The following is a 24,804-nucleotide window of genomic DNA, read 5'->3' on the forward strand; positions in this document are numbered from 1 at the left end:
ATTAGGGCACATACCTCTTCGTCAAGTCCAAAATTGCGTGAATTTACAAACGATTTTGTATCTGTCATAATTGAAATGAGACGTTACTTGAAGAAGACGATTGAGAGCGTGATTTGGACTGATAGTTTGGTCCTGCGTATACACGGTCAGGCCATGTCGGGGCTCAACCCTATCGTAGTTCAACCCCGAGGGTTTATTGGAGCTGAACTTGGCTTGAGCCGAACGCGTATACACAGCCATTTTTGCTGGCTCGAGCCGGCTCGAGTCATAGGGCTCTGATAAAATGCTGTCGTGTGAACGTAGCATATGTGTTTTCCTGTATTGTCTAGGGTTCCATATGATGTATACATTGCACATAAAAATACACATTTGTTTGTTTACTCAAAATTTTGCTTTAGCATATTGATAAACTTTCCATTTTGACTTAAATTTTTATAGAAAATTACTATTTGTATGTGGTTCAGTGAGTCAATCTTGTTTACACCACTGTCACTTAAAGTGCCTGTGAAATGGCTGCTATTTTCACGCCTAAAATTATCCATTGATACATAAATATTATTAATTTTTATGTTTCTAAGCATGAATTATTTTTTTAAGTGAAAAATGTGTTTTAAACTCAATCTAGGGCAACTTTATTTTTGTGTATTTTAAAATGAGGCTCCTCATTAGCTTCACATTTGCATACAGAAATTCCCCTTGTGACGTCAGAAGGAGAAGTCGCATGGCAGCTTGCATTGCCGATAAGTGTAAATAAGGCAAATTTCTTGTACAGTTTTCTCGTCTTTGACTAAGTTGTCACTTATGTACTTGTTCGTCGAGGAAGAATGGACCATAATGAACACATAGTATCAATTTTTGTTGCATGGGGTTGAGTTAGATGCGAAATATGTCTGTTCTGGTGTAGCTGGTCACCGTGATCGTCGCACGTCGCACGTTTGTACACACGTTTGCACACGCTGGACAAAATAGAATTTGACGTCGGAATTATCTCGTTATTTAGCAGGCTACTAGGCACGTCACTACACTGTTTTATTTCATCGATCGTCTGAGTCAAACTTTTAAAATTAAAATAAAAGAGAACATATTTTGACATTCTAAACATTAGACTATAATCAAAAACGACAAATCACAGTTACTAAATAAATGACAGCCGCGTGGAAATATATTGACATTTTGTTGAAATAGGTGAACACGTTGGGTCACGAAGAGAGCAAGTGCGTTAAAAGCGGCGTTTAATTGAATAACAAAAATAATCGAGATCGACACACATACAGATAAATTCAGAGTGGATTTGAGTTAGCGTGATCCATGGTGTGATTGTCATAATTATAACATCATATTAAAACTTGGAGGTAAAAAAAGAACAGAGGTGTGAATTCGACATTCAACACCAATCACCAAACAATTCAGAGACTTTTAGCCACAGTCCCTCTATAGATAGAGGGACTGTGCTTTAGCCTTCGAAAATGAAAACAATTAGCAGTGTGTAAGGCTGTGTAATTTCCTGTTTGTCCGACGCTTTGTTTTCGTATTACTGTCAAAATTATTGCCGCCTTTTTACTTAACAGGGACTAAATGGTCTCTATAAAACGATAATCAGGATCGCAAAAAAAGTCAACTCATTTGAAACACTTGCCGGACGTCTCTCTCTCTTCTGAAATCTGCCTCGGTGATCATGGGCTGGTTCGTAATCTATTTCTTTCAAAAGTGTTGTGCCAGGTTTACGTTGTCGGCGTTTCTCTTTAAACAACCTACCGGTAGTTGTTTTTTCATGGACGAGGACAGTTTTTCCAAAAAAAAAAAAAGAATCTGAGGTTAAGTGGCTTTCGTCCACTGATGTCGCACCTTCTGATCAGTTAGAAATGTGTGAATACTTACAATATGACTATACGTTTCACTGCAACTGCCCACAACACGACATCTAAAAACTCCCTCTCAAAAAAAATAAAATAGACAAAAAAAAGAAAAAACGCCGACCGAAAAATGTATATCGTTTAAAAGTATACTGAATGACCAGTGTTATTACGGCTCAGGGGTATGACTTCCTCTCACATTTTGTCATTTGGTGGTGCACTTTCGGCGAGAGTCGGAAATATAGGTGGGCGTGGCTACAACAAGAGAAATAACCCAAATTTACTTGGATACTAGTAATCATTTTCAGCAAAACAATCAATAACTGCCCATTTCAGTGGGACACAGATTTTAAATGGGAAACGTGAGGGTGGGCATTGCACCGGCACTTTAAGTTGTTATCGCAGTTGCTTGTCGCCATTTGTTCCTATTTATGTGAGGAGGTAACATGAGTACTTGTCCGACTGTTTACTTTTTTATGTAAGCAGGTTACCACAGGACTTGATTGTCTGTAACTATTTCCCACATACTTTAGTGTGCTTACTATTTATTCAATTGCCATGGTATGATGTGACAACAATCATCTCAGATTCCAGTACTGCACAGTGCTATATTGTTTCCTATTTCTCATGTTGTTTTAGGTGCAATAAGCTGGGCACTCATTGGATTTTTTTTTGGTGTTATAAAATGTAATAAATGATCCCCCATCTATAATCTTGATGTAACTTTCTTTTTCTTTTATTGAATTTTGAAAAAAAGTGAAGAAAACTAAGGATGTGTGCATACAAATAATAATTCCAATGTTACTTTCTGCTGGTGAAACAGATAGAATTACATACATGTATAAAATGAGATATCAAAATTTGTGATCCACAATACCAGATTCATTAAACTTTTGTCCTAAATTTTGTGAAAGGAACATATGAAAATTACTACTCTTTTGATAACTCTGATATCATGGGTCATGAATTTACTATTTTTTATATTCCCTGATATGAAGGTAGGGTACTTCCCTGAGTATAAGCCCAGTGGCATGAACATGTAAAATCGGGAAAATTAGGGGGGTCGGCTTATACTCGAGGACCACCTCAGAAAAGATAATTTTTTTTGGTGGGTTTAAAATGGTCATCATCTTCCCAACCACAAAAAATTATCCAAATTACAATTACGTCTCGGAGCGAGTCATCATTGATTTCCACAACACTTTTTACAGTGAAGAAACAAACATGTACATAAAAATACACACATTTTATTACAATATGGTTTACATTTCATGTAGTAATGGGTAGGGTCTATAGGGAAACAGTCAAAGATTGTTATCATTATCTTTGTTGTGGAATGTTTTCGATCATACACAAACTCTTGATACAAAGCATGGTGTTTTTCTGGTTCATGATTTGACCTGAGCAACTTCCCTTGACCTATCAAAATGCTGTGTCGTACAGACGAAGTTTTCCGATTATTGATGAAGTAATTTTTTCAATGCAATGCAGAGGTGAATTACCGCGATGTTAATGCGATCTGTTAACACTGATTTCTACAAAAAAAAACGGTGATTTTTTCTCTAAAAGCTGTTGATTTGCAATTTTCGAAAGGTAAACTAAGGGTAGAGGAAGTATTTATACCTTTCACGGTCACCAACAAGTTGTGTCATAGAATAGTTCGCTCGTTCACACCCCATTCTCAATGGACACGATTTTTTGGAAAAGTAAAACGATGTTCAATGACCAGGTTTCACGATCACATTTTGGCGTTTCTAAAACTACTACTCAAAAGAAATATGGATTACTTTAGTATTGCTACATCGGGGTTCATCCTGGGTAAATAACAGAATAGAAAAGGTGCGAACCATGTTCCGTGCATTCGCCCGCCATACACTCTGAAGTTAATGTGAGTTTTCTCGTAAAAGCAGGAACCAAACTACCGTACCAATGCAATGAAATGAAATACACTTTTTACAAGCATATTTTAATAAATGTCGTCTACGCCAGGTAAAACACTCTAGGCCTATACTTGGGGATGCCCTCAACTCGTTAAATGTCTAAAAACAGAGGGGTGGGCTTATACTCGGGGAGGGTTATGCTCGGAAAGTACGATAGAAGTAAAAGTACAATTTAAAACAAAATGGCTGCCAATCGGCCATTTTGTTTGAATTTTTGTTAAAATTACCCTTTTTATTTCTGAGAAACTGTTCAATTTTGATATTATTATTTCACTAGCATATCACCTGATTCAGTTGACATTTGACATAACTACTATACTATTATTATTAATTTGTGTTATTTTGTGTGACTTTGTAGACTTGATGGCCATTTTGTCAAAAATCACAGTAAGTAAATGTGTCTAGAATCATTCCTCATAAGACAAGGCAACACAATCATGATCATACTGGGTTACAGGTGCATGTCATGTATTTTTAACATTAGAACTAAAACAATCAACGATCATTTGTTCATGCTTTCTATCTGTGTGATTATAAACACATTTTGTCAGTCCATGTAATGATGCATGGAGTCAATTGTTAGACATTTACATAAGACATACTGAACACAAAAACTGGTAAAAACAATACAAGGACTGTGCATTAACAATGCTTGTGTTCTACCCATTTGTCAGATACACTTTAATACATTTTGAATTATGTAGCAGATGCTCTTCAGTTATTTTGAGATTTTCACACACAAAAAATGTTTATCGTGTCATTAACTGTCATTTCACTGATCCTGATTGAATTCAAAATCACCAACTGGTGGCCATGTTGATGTTATTTCATGTGTCTTTATAGCAATGATTTGTTGTGCTCAGTGAGTCTAATTTAATTCATATATTTCAATTCTGATTTTTGCATTTTTATAAATTATTATGGCAACAATTTTTTTGATTATAGAACATTATATATACTTATCTAGGTTGACCTTATATATATCAGAGTACACTACATGTTTTAATAGTTCATTAAAAAGTTCATGTACCTTAGAAATAAACAGTTTTATGACATTTATTGAAGAAACTGCTGATGGTGATACTGTAACTGTAAAATGCTTCTGCATATACATGTAGTATGTCAGTGCTTCTCTGATTATGACATCATTTGGTGTCACAGTGAGAGTTATAAAGCAGATTGGACTATTGTTGACCCCCTAACTTGTTTATTATTAATCATGTTTCCCAGCATGCATTTAATCTAAGCCAACTATAAATAGCCCAGTGTATGGATATACAGGTGTTTTTACACTGATGTAAACTGTGGAAAGACAATATTATAAAATTGCAAGTGGTAATCAAGTACAAGTCTGTTTTTCTGTAATACTCTACTCCTGCCAAGACAATAAGGTAAAGAATATTGGACTATTCCATTTTAGTAGAGGGGGGAAATACTGAACTAATTTTCTGTTATTCACAGGTTTCCAAAAAAATGAAAAACAAGTTTGTAGTTATACATTTTAAATCATGGTGGTCGTTTTGATCAATATTCAAATTTGACATACATGTAGCTTCCGCTATGTGTGGCATCAACCAACTATTTCTGTATTTGCGTTTGAACGGACATATGTTTGTTAATAAATATCTATTCTTGTCCCGTGATGCCCTAGTACATATATCAACTATGGCATATGTGTAGTCATTCTGAGCAAAACTGTTCTACATGTAACTAGCTCATTTTGACTTTACGAATATGGCTTTGGAAGTGACGTCTCTGACGGCTGCAGCTGTTATTGGGGTCCTCCATATTCGTAAAAAACAGAAGGAGGAGAACATTCGGGTAAATACAATTGTATTTAAACTTTTGGGTTATTTTAACTAAATGTTTTCACAATGTCCGCATACAAATAATTATTCTTCACACTAACACGTTTTTTTCTCATTTATATTTGCTATCTGCATATACTTTCAACAGGAGATGTGTTAACAAATCTTGAAACCTCAAAAATATGATTTTAAAATTAATTATTCAGTTTATATTCATTTGTTTTCATTGGAAAAGTTTTGATGAACTTGCGCTTAGTGCGAGTACTGTCAACTGTCAGTACAATCAACTGGGTCCCATACCTTGGTAGCTGTGGAACCAATCAACGCATAGCACCTATACCTTTAACTTTGTGCCATTGTTACACATATATCCTATACCTTTCACCTAATTGTCTCACAATCAACACTCCGGTGTGAATCACCCAATCAGCTGCCATTTATATATTTTGTTAAATAACAATCACAACGTAGAGTAATAGGGGAGGGTGTTGATTAAGTGCCATAATGCAGGAAATCTCTGTCTTGAATTCTTGTCAATGTGATATGAGATGGGGGTGAGTACAGTGAAATGTTGCTATTATAATAATGCTGTTTTATTTTAAGATCTGATGAGATGCAGTATGCCATACTGTCAAATAGATATGGTCTATTGTGCTGGTATGTAACATATAGTCTAAACACTAATGGCAGCTCTTAATGTCAATATGTTATTTGTTGATATTGGTGAAGCATTTTTTTCCAAAATACAAATAATAATATTTATAACTGTTATTAATAATTATATAAAAAAAAGTTTAAGAATAAATATTTTAGTGAAAAGTTCATATTTCAAATTGTGCAAACATTTTAATAATTATAAGTTGCATTTAAGTATGAACATTATCATTTTGAAAGTTTATGATGTACATGTATACTTATTTATTTATTTTTATAATATTATTATAAATATATGGTTTGATATATTAACACATCAGTTTTGAGCTTCTGTAAGATGTGACAATAATAATATTTTTCTTAATTCCATTAATATATAATACAAAATATTTACCGATCTCTGGGCTTTAATTCCAGTTATTGCTATGTTTGTTCATTATGTATATTCTGTCCTAAAATATACAGTAAGAACTGTCTTAATTGAACTATGTGTGAACATGATACAAATGTCTAACCAACATGTATGTAGACCCATTGCTCTAGTCTCATCAGTGTTCAACTTAGACAGGTTTCACAGTCAAGTTTCTTCGGTGTTCAGTAAAGACAGGTTTCACTGTATCAGTCCGTTTGGTGTTCAGTTTACGAAGGTATCACTGTATCAGTCCCTGTGGTGTTCAGTTTAGACAGGTTTCACTGTATCAGTTCCTTTGGTGTTCAGTTTACGAAGGTATCACTGTATCAGTCCCTGTGGTGTTCAGTTTAGACAGGTTTCACTGTATCAATCCCTTTGGTGTTCAGTTTATGGAGGCTTCACTGCATCAGTCCCTTGGTGTTCAGTTTAGACTGGTTTCACTGTATCAGTCCCTTTGGTGTTCAGTTTAGACAGGTTTCACTGTATCAGTCCCTGTGGTGTTCAGTTTAGACAGGTTTCACTGTATCAGTCCCTTTGGTGTTCAGTTTATGAAGGCTTCACTGCATCAGTCCCTTGGTGTTCAGTTTAGACAGGTTTCACTGTATCAGTCTCTTTGGTGTTCAGTTTAGACAGGTTTCACTGTATCATTCCCTGTGGTGTTCAGTTTAGACAGGTTTCACTGTATCAGTCCCTTTGGTGTTCAGTTTAGACAGGTTTCACTGTATCAGTCCCTTTGGTGTTCAGTTTAGACAGGTTTCACTGTATCAGTCTCTTTGGTGTTCAGTTTATGGAGGCTTCACAAAGCATCATAACATTATTGTTGCTAGTTGTCAACTTGATCACGAAGTTGATATATATCAGAATTGAAAGTATACATCATGGTACAGATAAATGAATTACATGTACTTTAATGTCACGATGTTCACACAAAATCTTTTTGGAAATTTTAAAAATAAAAATGATAAAAAAATAATAACAATATTCAGATTATAAATCAATATTTCCCATTAATTATGTATATTTATATACCCCTCTTCCTTATGTGTCCCATTGTCCCGGCTGTGTTTATTTCTGTATTTCCATGCTTGGTCTTTGTCTCTATTTAAATCAGGCCCTCATTTCAGCTCTACTCAGTCAGATCTCTATAACTCTCATTTCAACTCTACTCAGTCAGATCTCTATAACTCTCATTTCAACTCTACTCAGTCAGATCTCTATAACTCTCATTTCAACTCTACTCAGTCAGATCTCTATAACTCTCATTTCAACTCTACTCAGTCAGATCTCTATAACTCTCATTTCAACTCTACTCAGTCAGATCTCTATAACTCTCATTTCAACTCTACTCAGTCAGATCTCCTAAGCGGTACTGTGTAAACCATACATTCCTGTGTGATATTTGTACACTGGTATTGTTTGCAACTTAGTCATATATTAATATATTGCAGGAGCTAGATTATAAATTTGAAAGGTATTACCATTATTTTTTTCAAATATTCCTTTGACAGTTGAGATACATGATGAATTTTCTGTTGTTGGTTGTGGTTGTTACGTGTGTAAAAACAAACTTTAAAAATACTACACATAAGCAGCTATAACACTTTATTTTGTGTTGTTATTTGATACCACTATATGTGTACTGTTTATGTTTACCTGCTTGTACAATGCAAAGGTAACTGCTATATCATTACTGTCTATAAAACCTCTTGAATAATTGAAATATTTATATCATAATTACATTAATTTTTTAATAAATTTTAGCACATATATAGACATGGTCCTCATGCATAGGTTAAAAATAAAATATGGCTCATACATTGATTGTATTTAGGCCTTAATTCTATATAACTGCAACTTTTCATCATGTAGTTGTTAGTACTTGGTGGTACCCTTTTATTACATTCAGTTTATATTTTATTTTGTAGGCACTAATGGCTAGTCTACATCAGGAAGAAAGTGAGTGGGTTGGGGATGCCAAATACAGAGCTTATGTTGCAGCTGTGGAAAAGGCTTTACGCAATTTTGAATATTCTAGTGAATGGGCAGATTTAATAGCGGCTCTTGGCAAACTGAATAAGGTAAGTGACTACCATTAACTGGTATTTTGCTGATTCCTCATCCCATTACTTATTCATTCATTCATGTAATATAATATAGAGCATGTGGGAAATTATTAATCTAAATATCAATAACTGACATTACTGATGATTCTTGTACAAATAATCACACTAGACATTAGAACTGTAATATCCAAATGTCCATTTATTGTCTTTGCTCTATTAATATAAATGTAGTACATTCACTTAAAATATCTGAATGTATTGTAAATGTTGTACAACTGTTTATATGAGCTTTTATTGGAGATGTTCTTTTAATACAGTAAATAGAATAATTCAGAGTTTATCGTAAACTATACTAGATAAATCCATATGAGTAATAATAATAAATCTTTATTAGGATTTTTACTCAAATTCAATACAGAAAAAAAATGACAAAATACAATTTGTATTTAATGTTCAATTCTTTATAATTGTGTAGGTTCTGCAAGCCAATTCCAAGTATCCTGTTATCCCAAAACGTTTATTGATTGGAAAACGTCTGGCACAATGCACACATCCAGCTTTACCGAGCGGCGTCCACCTGAAAGCTTTGGAAACATATGATATCATTTTTAATAACATTGGGTCTAAGCGATTGGCACAGGACTTATTCTTGTATAGTGCTGGGATATTTCCACTTCTCCATAATGCTGCAATGTCTGTTCGACCAGTTTTATTAAATCTGTATGAAGAACATTACATGCCACTAGGTGAGCAGTTAAAACCCGGATTAAATGGATTATTACTGGGAATTCTTCCAGGATTGGAAGAAGGATCGGAACACTATGAAAGGTAAGACTTACATCCTACTTTTGTTTTTGTGACATTATGACATTTACAAGTGAACAATTGTGGTCACCAACTAAATATATCAATTCATCATATAAAGTATCACAAATGTCAAGATAGTAACATTAGACTAAAACTAAAAGCTCTTGACAAGAAATTATGAAGCAATAAACGTACATCATTTATTCAGATCTATTATCAAATTGAAATGGTGTACAATAATTAGCTATTTACATGTTTTTAGTATCCGTTGGTACATAGCACAGGACTTGATATTCTTTATACTTCTGTTCAATGAGAAATGTACAGATAGATTTCAACCAAACTTGCTATGAAATTCGCTACTAGCTTCAATCTTCTATTGTTCGTAATGTTTTCCGCAAACAAGCACAAATCCTGATATTAGAGGCATGCAAACATCTGCTTGTGCCCAGTTCACATAATTCTAACTTAGATTACTCTTACAATTGAATATTGTGTTAGCTTTTTTTTTTCTGAGCTACTTTAATGGTAGTTAGATAATTGGGTCTAAGTTAATTGCCATTGTTGAGATCTTCCATCTTAGTTAAGATAAGCATGAAAGCGAGAAATATAATACCTGCAAAATTGTGCAACATGCAAAATTATGAATATTGTGAGTTGTTTCTAGATATTGTAAAGTATGGTAAAGTAGCATATGGAAAACACAATAATAAAACTTTACTTATAACTGGACATTGGCTTTTGAGAGCTAAGTTGGTCAGTTCTATTTTGTAGAATAAAACATTTCATTTTCTAAATTGGCTATATACACTATAGTAAAAAAGTTAAAGGTAAAAAGATTTCTGGTTAACAAGAGAAAATAAAGTTGTTTAATAAAGTTTTTAAAACACCAGTCAACTTTTGTCACCTATAATAAAATACACCTGAATAAATTTATGACTACAAAGCTTTTCACACAAAAAATAAAGTATTTTAGAAACTTGTGATTTTTGTAATTATTTTCATGATATTTGGTTGCCCCATAATATAAGTGGTTGTCCAGGCAACAGTACACCTGCCAATTCATATACTATTGACTCATATAGTCAAGACAGAATAACTATAATTGTTTTTCATTTCAGAACAAACAGTTTACTAGAGCAGATATGTGCAGCAACGGACCGTATGGCATTTCACACTGCATTATGGGAATGTATTTTGTCTAGTCCAATGGCTAGATTGCCGGCCATAACGTTTATTCTGTCTTATGTCAGTAAACATGTACCCATAGAAGGACAGTTGTATTTTATGGGTAGTGATGCAGGTAAAATGGTAAGTATCATGACTGTGACTACACTTCCCACTTCATATTGTCTGCTTATACAAATGTCATCACTTTATTCAAATACCGGTATTACACAAATGATGAGATGTCATAAGCAATCAGGGGAAGGGGATAACATAATTGTTGTTCATTGGTGTGTTTAAAATGCTGTGTGCAAGAAATTCTCTGTAATTCTAATGATTAACAATTAAGTTGTCATTACTCTGTGAGTGACGCAGACATGTCATTTTTGTCCTCACATAAATATTGTGAAGATTTCAAATTTTAACAAACAAACTGTAAGCAATGTCACATATTATCTGTTTCATCAAAAATTTAGAGTGAATAACAATTTGGCACTAAAAGGGTTAAATCTGTAATTTCACATTCAGCAATAGAATCTTGCAGACATGTTTTCTGGGTTTGATATGAGTATCCATACTGGTGATTATTGTCACAGTAGCTAAAAAATACAAGTATTAAAAATGTTGTAATATTAATTAAGTCATTAAAGCCTGCCATATTATAGATATCACTGGTGATTAACATGCTAACATGCAAATATAACTGAACAGTGTTATAATAATCAATGAAAATCATTAATTAAGACAAACAAACTAATAAGCAAATCACTAAAACATAAAAACACATGAGCATTTAGAACTGTACTAAATTAAAAAAAATAAAACTTTAGCATTACACCTTTTTCAAATATTAAACATTACTGTTAATAATACAGATATGTGTTCAGTGAAACATGTTGCTAATTTGCATACCAAAAATATTTCTATTATAGTAATAATTGTTTGAGATATGCTGGTAGATATGCAAATGAAAAATATATTTAGATTAAATTATTTTTGCATATTTAACTACCAGTAGGTCCTCATTTCCAAATTGACTCCCTAACTCAGTGTATATTCTTTAAGATTGTACCACATACATGTATATAGGGAGTTGATTTGGTATATACATGTAGATACGTATTACTGTACATGTTGAATTGTTTTTACTGTTGTCGAGTGTAGCTAACTAGTAAAAATGTAGACAATTTTAAAATATTTGTATTAATTCTGGAAATATAAAATATATTCATATACTTTCTACTTTGTACTAAATACAATCTTTAATAGGAAATCTATATAATTTTGAAAGTATTCAGAATATATTGCTAAAATAAAATAATTGCATTGCTTAACATTGAATTTACATGTGTATTTTGTATATATATTGTGCATATTTATGTTAGGTGATTTTAACTGAATATACATTTAATATAGAGTAAAAGAATTGTTACATATGTCATTCATAGTATGTCTATACAAACCAGACTGTGTGACTCATTTTTGAAAGTGAACTTGTTGACAGTAACACAAACTACAGTTTAATTTAGACACTGTTTCACAAACTTGATATGAACATACTCTGAACATACCACTTGAACCCATGTGTGATTCTATATAGAGGTCAAGTATATGACCTCTATTCAAGCACCCAAGCAGAATTGGCAGAGAAAAAAAACAAGAACATTGGGGCCCAGGGGCACCGAAGTCCTTTGGAATTAAGTAGAACTTGGGAAGCAGACATACATGATTTTAACTGCTACTGTTCAAGATTCTGACTCTTAATATGTTCAAAATTCAGCAAGTAATCTTCAGATGAATGCAAAGAATCATCTTTGTTACCCAGTATACGTACACTGCTAGTCTTAGCACAAGTGCTATCAACTTGCTTTATATTTAGTTCCATTCAATTCATTATCAAGTACATTATCAGGTTCAGTGTCAAGTTTATTATAAGATATATTGCAAAGTAAATTATGAGATTCATTAGTAAGGGTTATACCCTCAATTTTGCATTTGGGATTGTTTCCTCATTAATTGTGTGACTCTTTTTTGTGAAGGCAGACTCATTAATTGGGTGACTGTTTTTTTTATGAGGGCAGTCTCCTCAGTTTGTTTGGTTCATCTGCATGTTCTCTGAAAAAAAGAAGAAACACAAACAGGTTTAATGAAAGCACCATGTCATTCATACCTACAATGAATTTGTAGCACATAAATTTTGAGGCCTACTAGAATTTGAATAAAAATAATGATTGCACAAATAAAATACTGCAGGGATCTGCCCACGCTGGTCGGCGCCGGTCGCTAGCGACCAGCACTCAGAATTTCCGACCAGGACAAAAAGTTGGCGACCAGCACTATTCTATTTGTTTATGATACACACAGGATGTCGGCCACTGGACCATCATTCTATTGCCCTTGTTGGTTTTAACACACAACACAATGCAAAAAATTAACACACAACAAAACTTGAAAGAAGATACCGCTGTTCAAAATCAACGTACACGTGTGACATCAGCCTAATGTGTTTTTGTTTTAACCTCCGATTGACATTCTGTTAGTTTTAACAAACGAACCAGATCGGAATAAGTCGTACATCAAGATAATGGAAGGGGAGACAATGATAAATAAACAGAAGGAAGGATTACCATTGCAAGTTTAGTTGCGTGCCGAGTTTAACAATAACTTGCTCACTTCCCCGGCAGCGATGCATCAAGCTGTCGTTCGTTTAATCTGCACTTGCACTCGAGTGTAGTAACCGTGATTGATGTTTTTGGCTTCATGACTCGTTCATAAAAATAAATTCATAAGCTATATTCAGTCAGCGATACAAGGAATACTAATTTCTCACTATTAATGTGATTTACCAGCGTTCCATCGGGAAAGAAAACAATTAAATTCTTGTTGCCACTTTGGTCGTAACAAACGGACGACACGCTTTGAAAAAATTTTAGACGCGATTTCAAAAATAAAGTATATATATTTTTTCACTTTTATTAAAGCAGATTAATTTTACATTGAAATATTTGAAATAAATAAAAGTTAAAATAATTAAAGTAGTTAATTCGTAGCTAGTAGAATGGAAAATGAATATTAATTAGCTCATGAATATTAATTAGCGACCGGCACTCAAATCAAGCTGGGCAGAACCCTGATACTGGCATATTTTTTCACCACGCATTCGTCGACTATCAAAACAATATGTAATTTAGCTATTAAGTTGCATATGCAAATCATCCACACTAGCAACATGACATGCAGATTACATCAAATCTGTTGAGATGTTCATTAGCTAATTTACATATACAAAATACTCCCAATAATATGACATGACAATTACATCAATGTATATGCCTACCAAATTTGATCCAAACCTGTTGAGTCATTTAAGAAATAATCCAAATTTAGTAAAAAAACAATATGCTATTGACAATTTACATACCCGGTATGCAAATTAACCCCAATACCGGTAGTAATATGGCACACAGATTACATCAATGTACATCTCTATAAAATTTGGTCAAAGTCTGTCGAGTTGTTTAGGATTTAATCCAATTAGTGAATTATCCCTAATAGTGCATCTATTACAACAATGCATATCCCTATCAAAGTTGACTCAAAGGGCAAATATGTCGAATTCTTCAAGAGATAATCCCAATTTAAGAAAAATATGGAAATTAGATAAATTACATATTGTGCATATAAAACAGATTTAGCCCAAAAGGTGCGAGGAGTGTCCCAAAGCATGTGTAATGAATTAAATAATTATTTCTATTCATGACCGCGGTTACAAACGTATTTTAGTTTACCCCCACACCCACAAACACGTATACCGTTAAGCCGATCGAGCATGGGTGGCCACATCGGGAGCCACATGCTCTGACTCGCGTGAACAGCGAGGGGTCCAAATTGCTAAATTACAGGATTACTCAGAATATATATTAACAACATTAATTATCAGAAAAGTATTAACAAAAGTCGTTCGATCACAAATATTCATAATTGGACTCTAGAAAAAAATCCACGATAAAACGACACACTATTAAAATGGCAGAGGCAACGATAAATTCACGCTACTTACCAGGAAAGTTGGGCGAGAGTGAACTACTTCCGGGTCGCGACCAATCATGTCGAAAAATGACCAATCACGTTTCGTGTACTTCAAGAGTTCAGTGAGTTGACTGTCATGACCTCACGTGCGATGAAAGGTGGCTGGATGGAGGTGTTTTCCGAAAAGAAATAAAATTTCCGAGTCCCCCTGCCTGGCATTACAGCTAAACAAGGTCAGCTTGGACGTTCAGTTGCGAGACGTATAAAAAATGCAGCCAGTGACACTTTTCGAAAATAAAAATACAAAATAACCGCAATCAGACCACGCGCGTTGGTAATAAATAGAACGCGTTGTGATACAGTCTCACCAGCCTCTTTCACTGACGCAATATAATTATGCTATTTCCCAACGCACTTGTATTTAATACATTGACGAAAAACACCACAAGCAAAAATGTAAATCAAGCTTGTAATTACAAGTAACTCAATTCGAACGCAATATCCATCACTGTAAAAGTGGATAAATTCGAACCAGCCAGCTCATGACCGGAGACGTCCGGTCGTCTTTGTCGATAACTTGCTAATTCACCATAATCGTGGTGGTAAACTGTTTAGCTGATTTTTTTCAGAAGATGGATATTCAATTCATTTTTCGTCTTAACCGTCGCAGTCTGCTTCATTGAATGTTTAGTTTGATAATTGATAAACATTGATTGATCCAGTGTGAGACTGTTGCTTTCAAGTTGTGTTTAATAATACAAAGATGATTTAAACTTGTTCCTTCCGTTGCGATCGTATTCAATATATGGAAATAGGATGTGTGTGCGTTTGCGTGAGTGAAAGATGCAGGTGAGATTTCTCGTCGCAACGCGTTCTATTTATTTCCAACACGCGTGGTCGGCGCCTTTTGCATTCGCGAAATCCATCGCTGGCACTGTTTATTTTGTCATGTCTCACAACTGAATGTCCAAGCTGATTTTGTTTTGGCTGTATTTAATAAAAGTACATTAGTCTTTACGAGTTTTGTATATATATCAGCATAATGTTATCGTCAACGCTAGAGTTCGTTTTTTTCTTCAAAATCTTTAATTTGAAAACGACAAGTTGACAACATCGAGTCGCGTTTCGATCAGTTTTTATGATTCACGGGGCCAAGAAAACAATGTCAATACCTACCGATGATGTTGAATAATATTTTTGTGTTTGATTCCATTTACCCAATGACATGATTGACCGCATTACGATTGTGTGTGCTTCGCACAGACTTTGGAGCTAAAAAAAAATCCATGCACAGACCACCCACCTCAGGCGAAGCGAACGATATTTCCGGTGAAATGTGTAGCCATGTGCAATGTGTACGCCACCCTACAGTTTTTAGCGGCTGTAACATCAGGCATTTACACAGGGCTGTGCAATGTCATACTGTTAGTAATATTCTCTCAGTTAAACTCCGTAAAACATGTCAGTACCTTCTGATGATGTTGAATAAAATGTTTGCGCTCAGACACGACTGACATGATTGACCGCATTGCGATTTCATGTGCATTCGCACAGACCATCCACGCTCAGGCGATGCAACGGTACTCGGTGCAATGTCGCACTATCAGTACCGGTTTAATATTTTCTCAGTGACACACCGTAAAAACATACTTATCTTCTAAATGCACTCTATGATGCAAGACACCCGGGATACGCTGGGAGTTATTACTAGCATTGTATCGAGGTTAACCCTGAACACACGTTCCTGTAACCTCGTGTATTTATTCCATCGTGATTCGATGAATAGCCGTATGTGGTTCATAGCTCTCTTGTCGGCGCACGTCTTTTTTATTGCTCAACGGTATTAGTCGTCCCCAGAGGTGACTGGCAAGATACAAAACCATACTACGAACATAAATAAAAATGTAAAAATCAGTTGTCAGTCGTACAAAAGAGCTATGGAACCGCAGCTATGGATATAGATAGCCACTGGTTGTTGCCTGTCAGTGACCAGTTCGTGCAATAAAACAGCGCAGCAAGTGTTCAATTCGTCCAATAACACACACTACTTTATTAAGACAGCGCCCATGTAATCACAAATACACATCACGCATTGTATTCTATCAAAACAATTATTATACTTTAATTTTCATAGCGAAATTTGAGACATCGAATCACACTGCCTTATCGTCCAATGGTGATTTTATGCGTAACTGCGCATGCGTGATAAATTCGAATTAGTACTATTTAATCTATCATTAAACGAATAATTTATGCGATAAACCATCACAACATACATGAACACATCAAATAATATACATTCTTTATTATGAAACTACAATTTGATAAGAGAAGTGTGTATCAGAAAAAATAACGCAAAATGTTTACTATGCAAATTGTGCCACTCACCATGTATGATAATTGGACAGAGATTACCTACACTAGAAAAGCCTGATTTTGGAAGGTTTTTGGGCCAAAAAGTAATTTTAAAATGATTCAAGCCAAATAAAAAAAAAATGCCCTGGAGATATTCACACAAGCTATCATAATGCCAAGTTTCAGAAAAATAGACTGAAGGGTTTTTGAGATATCTTTGTCTACAGCATACGGCCTACGGCTTACGGCCTACGGCTTACAAATTGTGATAGCATTAGTCCGTTGGACCATTGGTCACTGAATAAGTCATCATAAGTCATCATAAGTTCCTTAAATTTCTCAGCATGCCCATCCCACAAACAACAGAAATTCACAATATTGATTTTTAATTAATATTACCTTGTTCTCAGGGATTGGTGCAACACCATGTTTTTATCCTAATAAACAGATTCTAAGATTGGTTTCTCATTTAATCAGAATGTGTGTATGTCTAGTATTAAAATGAACAATATTTTAGAATATACATGTATTTAATCAGAATGTGTGTATGTCTAGTATTAAAATGAACAATATTTTAGAATATACGTTTAACATTTTTATAAAATTAAAATTAAAGTTAAGATTTACATAGTGACCATTGAATAGATCAAATGAAAAAATAGTTATAAACTTATTTAAAAATAAAATTGATTTTTTCAGATACCGGTAGAAGCATTTCAGGTTCAAACCCAGTCCCAAATTTGACAATATGTATCAGATTATTGATAGTTAAATTTTCTATCTTCTATTGTAGGTTTCATCAGTGAGTGCAGCATTACATGATACAAGTGTTCTAGTGCAAAGAAGTATGTTAGATTTCTTACTGCAGTGTCTTCCAATGCATACTGGTAGACTAGACAAAGAAGATACAACCAAAGTTGTGATGGCTGCACTAAATGTTGTACTGCGACGTGACATGTCATTAAATCGACGTCTTTATTCATGGCTTCTTGGAGGAGACTCAAATAGCTTATCAAGTGGAGCAGAATTTCGTCCACGTATGCAGCATGCAGAAAGTGTCTCTAGTTCAATAACAACTCTAAGTGAAGATGAAACTTCATACTTTGATTTGCATTCCAAAGAGCCGTTATTTGAAGCATTGAAATTACGATTACATCATGATGACCTTAATACTGCATGGGGATCGGGTGGTGAAGTGATTGCAGCTCTAAAACCATATCGTATTTTGATAAGTTTGTTGGATAAACTTGAAATTGGAGGTGCAATCCTAGAGGATATTTTGATAGAAGTCTTTCGCTCTCTCTATACACACTGTAATAGTTTAGAATTAGATCGGGCTGAATCTCTGAAAAAACAAAAATTGAAGTCCCGTCGACAACGCCGACGAAGGAAAGAGGACAAGCCAGGATCTGAATTAATCAAGACAGCCAACCTTCTGTTTAGTAGTTTTGAACCATTCTATATCTGGGATTACATTGCCAGATTATTTGAAGCATGTTGTAGATTAAAACGTGTCATGAGTGATGAAGACAGTATTGCACAAGACAAAGTCACTGTGCGAGAACTGTGTAAACTTGTTGATTTCCTCTTGGATATGCTTTCCTTGGTAAGTGTACAAATATATCACATGTCAGAGCTCAAAAGATAAACAAACTACCAAATCTTGTCTTAGGAATTAGTAGCCCACCAGTACTACAAGAAATCTACGAGATAATAGTACTTTGTTAGTCCCCGTTTGGACATAGTCCGAAAACCGGGGACTTATGTTTTGACCTCTGTGCGTGCGTGCTACGTGCGTTCAGACCTGTATCTTAGAAATGCTTGGACCAATTACAATCAAACTGCACACATACATCATACATGATATTATACATATGCACGTCAATTTGTTTCACGATCTGATTCAAGATGGTCGAATGGTGGCCATTTTTGTGCTAAAAATCATTAAAATCAAGCATTTCCCAGCTGTTTACAGATGGCTTTTGTTCAAACCTTATATATACGTTGGACATTATAGGACCTTGATGCACATCATTTTGTTTTACGATCTGATTCAAGATGGCCGAATGGCTGCCATTTTTGTGCTAAAAAATCCTAAAAATCAAGCATTTCACGGCTGTTTACAGATGGATTTTGTTCAAACTTGGTATATACATTAGACCTTGATGCAAATAATTTTGTTTTTCAGATAAGATTCAAAATGGCCGGCTGGCAGCCATTTTGTTTTAATGAATGTGGTTCTTGTGCCATATCTCTGACTTGCTTTCACTGATTATTTTCAAATTTTAAATATTATAAATATTATAAATATTTTAAACAGATATATTGGTTTGACGATCCTATTCAAAATGGCCTAATGGTGGTCATTTTTGTGCTAAAATATCATCAAATATCAAGCATTTCTGGCATTTATGGATGGATTTCATTCAAACTTGGTACATACATTAGACGTTACGGGTTCCTGATGCACGTCATTTTATTTTTCAGATTAGATTCAAAATGGCTGACTAGTGGCCATTTTGTTTTAATGATTGGGCTTCTAGAGCCATGTCTCTTAAATGTTTTGACTGATTATGTTCAAATTTTATATATTCGTTATACATCATGTTATATATATATATATACATGTATTCAAAATGGCTGATTTTGAATGCTGTTTCAGAGCAATATCTCTCAATATGGACAAGTACTTGTTTGACTATCATATACAAATGTCAATAATTTTAATGTTAAAAAATCATATTCCTGACTTGGTTATATTCCAGCTATATTACTATAAACAAAACTATATATCTTAAATTTGATAACTAACGGGGACTGTGCCATGCATGGCTTGTTTTTTTTTTAAATAAATCTTCAAAGATGACGTGTATTTATTTCTGTTGATACTTTTCTGCTTGGCTGTAAGTATCAACTAAACCTGATGAACTAACAAATGTCACTATGGGACTACCAACTATTAAAACTGGTACCTCAGCAAACTGAGAAAATATTAATTTTGAACCCTGGATGATGTGGCTATAACCATTATAAACAGTGCACGTTATTAGTCCCCGTTCCGACGAAGTACGAAATTGGGGACTTATAATTTGGTCTCCGTTCGTGCGTCCGTCCGGAGTCATATCTCAGAATCATTTAGACCTTTTCCGTTCATTCTGTGCATGTCCCTAGTACTTTATGTGGGACATATGCACATGCAATGGTTTAGCGATTCGATTCAAAATGGCCGACTGGCAGCCATCTTGTTTTTTGAAAATGTTGTATTTTGGACATGCTTTGTCAGTTTTCATTCAAATTTGGTACATAGATTATACATGTTATGATACATGTTTCCGACTGTCCGTGAGTCCGTCTGTCCGTGTGTCTGTCTGTCCGTGTGTCTGTCTGTCCGTCCGTGCGTCAGTCCGTCTGTGCGTCAGCCCGTCCAGAGTCATATTTCAGAATCTTTTGGACCCATTCCGTTCATTCTTTGTATGTGTCTAGTACTTTATGTGGGACTTATGCACATGAAGTGGTTTAGCGATTCAATTCAAAATGGCCGACTGGCAGCTATCTTGTTTTTGGAAAATGTCGTATTTTTTACATGTTTTGTCAGTTTTCATTGAAATTTGGTACATAGATTATACATGTTAGGATACATGTCCATGACAATTTCTTTTGCAATTGGATCAAAGATGGCCAACTGGCGGCCATCTTGTTTGTTTAAAATGTGATAACTTGGACATGCTTTCACTTTTGATCTATGTTTTTCGTTGCTGTCTTAAACCGGAGGGGTCGTCATGCAACACGTGTTTGAATTTGATGTGAATAAATAATCTGTTGTATATGCCACTTGGGACTCAAGTTTCAAGGATACGCTCGCGACAACCCCTCCGCTTTAATATGACGAGCACAAAGAGACCTTTCAAAAATTTAACGGGGACTGTGTCATTTTCAATGACTTGTTATATGTGTATTATAAGTGAGTGATGATATAATGAAATTACTATCATTGTTAATATGAATACATGTTGCCACATTGCATCACTGCAAGTTTGAAAATTTAATTTTATACAGTGATACATGTATGAAGTATGTTGGAAGAAATTGCTTACAATTATTTATTTTTTTAAACACAAAATAAATGTGTATAACAAGATCTATTTACAAATGTTGCAAATTTTTCTTCTAGCAAATTTTATAATTAATTTTGTTTGCTTATACACAGGAAACCTACATGGAAACTCAGACGGAACACTTGCCCGAACTTTTGTGTCAAATCACGATCTCTCTAACCAATCATGCTTCTATTGTCAGTGTTGACGACATTAATGATGGCTTGAAACTATGTAATAAAATTCTGACCAAAGTCCTCCCCTCCATGGCTACCACTCCTGTTGATGGCACAGTGACGCAGTCTGGTGAGCATGATGATCATGTGGTGGAGGCTTCCATTTCAGACCAAGAGGAAGGGAAGGCTACTGATAAAGCCACAGAAGAGCAAAAAAAGGAAATACAACCTGTTGATTCAGAGGATGGAGAAGTGAGGGAGAAGAATGAATCAGAAGGGGTTGGTAAAGAGGTGGAGGAGGGAGCTGAGTATGGGGTGTCTGAGCTTGAACATAAAGAGCAGTCATCATCTGAGGAAGTATTTCCAGAAGAAATAGAAAAACTGGAGGAGGAAGAAGATGAAAAGTTTGATCCAAATCTTCTTGAGGAAGATGAAATCCCTATTGATAGGATGAATGAGACCAATGTGTCTTGGGGTGATGCAGACTCTAGTTCGGTTAAGTCTAGTAAAGATGGCAAAGACATTGTTAACCAAGCTGTACAATCAACAACAGAAGCAGCTCTTATGAAAACTGGTAAGATCAGCCCCCCTGGGAGACTGAATCCACCTGTAGAAGTAGAAAGTTGTAAAGATGATGAGGATGAAGGCACTATTTCTGATGATTCACAGGCAAGCCATGTGGAACAAGATGATATGGATGATACCCTGGTGAATATCCCACATGCCAGACATGAGAGTGAGAAGGAACCCCCTCCTTTGTTTCTCATCCAGGCATGCATGCGATGTTACCAGAACTTCTTCGCCAAATTTGTTACAACTAAGATTTTACCTTGTTCTGAAATAGTAGGTACTTGTATGGAGTACATCACAACCTCAGGTAAAAATTCTTCAACTTGTTGCCTTGGTGATGAAGAAGAGACTTTGCCAACTGCTTCTGACACTTCCACTGCCGCCGATACCGGTGGGGGTCTTCTCTGTACTGCAGACGTTCTTCTTTACAGCACCTTTCTTTTTAAAAAGGTTCATATCTCGGGTGGTTGGACTATGTTTGTGCATGACAGTTCTTCTCATAACCATCATCATCATCATCATCCATCTACTGGTTATCGGACTGAGAGAGACATAGTGTTCCTTCGATACAGAGGTGGGTGTTCTTAGTCAGCATAGTCTAAATCATCAAATATTCCTTTGTTTCATCCAATGATTCTGAATAATGAATTACCCCTCAATTTAAACCTTGAAATCCTGTGGGCGCTATCATTCAAGTCATTCAGCATACTCATCAACTCACTACGCTGTTTTGGATATTCCTTCAAAGAGTTAATTTTAATTGTATATTTAAAAGTATGAAAAAAAAAACTGAATGTATAAAACCCTAAAAGTTAGTATGTAAGTAGGAATTGCAGTACAGGAAACTAAATTCATTTTTGGAAACATTCTGGCAGCATAACGCAATTGACTTAGTGTAGTGTTATGATGGTTAGGTTTTTGTTAAGTTAGTTGAGTGTAACTGTGTATTTGTGTAATACAACATGTATGGTGATAAGTCTGTTGATTTTGTAACTGTGTTGTTGATTAGTTTTACTGGACTTATTTGTTGTTATTGTACAAAGAATGCAATGCTGTATTTATCTGCATGTGGTAGTTGCATCACAGAATAGTTTGAATGAAATAGAAATAGAGAGTAAGACCGTTGTACGGTAGTACATCAAGTAGACATTAAGAGAAATTGTGTGTTCCCACCCAATGGTAGTGTCTTTGTAGTTTATGTCTGCATATCAGTATAGTATGTGAATGTAGGCATGTTTTGAGTATGTTTCATTTCATCAGCATCATTGTTTTCATGCATGGCATATATTTCTCATAACTTTCTTTGTCATTTCTTTTGAGCTCAACATATCTGCCTTGTCTGCTTTGAGCTCTGTGTTGCCACTAATATCAATGTCTGCCTTGGCTCATTTTTATAGTATTCTCATATCATTGAGCCACTTGCACTTGTGATTTTTTTTACAGAATTTATACCTTAGTTTGTTATTGTTATTGCAAGATTTGTCACAGCATATAAATATTGTTGTCATTGTCACAATTTTATTGATGTGTAATTACTGCCTTCACCTATACATGTGTTATACACTCAGATTATCAAATTATCAGATTATTCATTGCTATCTGTGAATAATAATGGTATATTTCATGCACACTGTGACAACTAATTTTTGCCATGCTTGTATAACAGAGTCTGTATTATTAGAAGGTAGATCCTTACCTAAAGCCCAAGTTGAAGCATTCACCACTGCATGTCGTTTACTGGTAGAATTTTCCTGCTTTCCACTATATTGTGATGAGCATGTGACTGCCAGTATGCTGCAAGAAGCCCTCTACAAAGGTGAGACTAACTGAACTGCCTATAGATAAGTGTTAATACTGAATTTATGAAGGTGTGATTGTTTTTTTAATAATTAGATACTTAATATAGAGCATTTATTCTAAAATAATTTTAATTTCAATCCAAAGAAGATGTTTACATTATTATGCAAGTTTTTTGGCAATTCACATTACCCACAAGTCTTTGCAGTTTTTTTCATTCACTCATTTGAGATGTCTGATAAAGCATTGCAATTGGTCAAGTTTTCTTCTTGTTCAAAATTTATAAAACATTTAGAAACAAATTTTATTTAAAAATTCACCTGGGTAAACTTGTTGGAATTTATTCATTAGTATATTAAAATCTGGGAAACTTGTTGTATGAAAAAAATATTATTGTATGATACAGTGTGCTTCATAGATAGATGCATGCAGAGGTAAGGTGTAATTTTGGTGACTCAGAAAGATATTAGTTGCCTTAAATGTTAACATTTTTTATGGTCATCAACAAACTAAAGGAGTTTTCAAACTTGTCAGCTCTTCTGTAAAGTTCTAAGCTCTGTGTTAGTTTTCAACACTGCCATTAATACACTTAATGTACCCATGATGCATCAGTCAATGTATTTATAGATTATTTTACATAAGTCTGTGAATAAATTATTGTTACAATATTGAATCAGATTTCAAAACAAAATGTCTTTACTGATAACACCTTGACAATGATACTTTGTATTTACAGGAGACAGTACCTTACCTGATTGGCTGCAGGCTCTCATCACGTGTTCATGTTTTGTCTGTAACTTTGAGATTCAGAGCACTGCTGTCAGCACAATGCTGGACTTGATCAATTTGACAAAATCTGTGTCAACTCCAGATAGTGAGAAATCACTAATTCCATCTATGCCAACCACTGTAAGACCCAATGCTGGCAAAGTCTCTGTTGTCATTGTACCAGCTATTGCTCAGATTCATTTGGATTTTATTACCCAGCATACATCATTCTTTCAGGTAAGCTGTGATTTGTTGAATATGAGATATACCGGTATGTACTTTTGGTGTGTTTTCAGTGCTATGTTAATTGC

General features: G+C 34.7%; 1 protein-coding gene and 1 long non-coding RNA gene across 4 annotated transcripts in view; one reads left to right on the forward strand and one right to left on the reverse strand.

Moving 5' to 3' along the window:
• The window catches only part of LOC102806187 (protein DOP1A-like), a 72,899-nt gene that overhangs the window by 10,174 nt on the left and 37,921 nt on the right, over positions 1-24,804 (forward strand). For 2 of the 3 annotated variants that reach the window (XM_085505151.1, XM_085505152.1), the window contains 7 exons: positions 8,593-8,745; positions 9,206-9,558; positions 10,659-10,848; positions 17,882-18,694; positions 21,296-22,502; positions 23,595-23,744; positions 24,462-24,730. In XM_085505151.1, coding sequence (XP_085361277.1) covers positions 8,593-8,745; positions 9,206-9,558; positions 10,659-10,848; positions 17,882-18,694; positions 21,296-22,502; positions 23,595-23,744; positions 24,462-24,730 — 3,135 coding nt within the window. Of the gene's footprint in view, positions 1-5,166; positions 5,185-8,592; positions 8,746-9,205; positions 9,559-10,658; positions 10,849-17,881; positions 18,695-21,295; positions 22,503-23,594; positions 23,745-24,461; positions 24,731-24,804 lie in introns of those variants that run through there. The other variant, XM_085505153.1, reaches the window with a different exon arrangement.
• LOC146737172 (uncharacterized) lies at positions 12,529-15,059 on the reverse strand. Its single transcript, XR_014930870.1, has 2 exons — positions 14,765-15,059; positions 12,529-12,819 (listed from the first exon to the last, which is right to left on the reverse strand). It is a non-coding gene; the product is annotated as an uncharacterized LOC146737172 (long non-coding RNA).

The sequence above is a fragment of the Saccoglossus kowalevskii genome, chromosome 11 (assembly GCF_978046115.1).
Source record: "Saccoglossus kowalevskii chromosome 11, keSacKowa6.1, whole genome shotgun sequence".
Taxonomy (NCBI): Eukaryota; Metazoa; Hemichordata; class Enteropneusta; family Harrimaniidae; genus Saccoglossus; species Saccoglossus kowalevskii.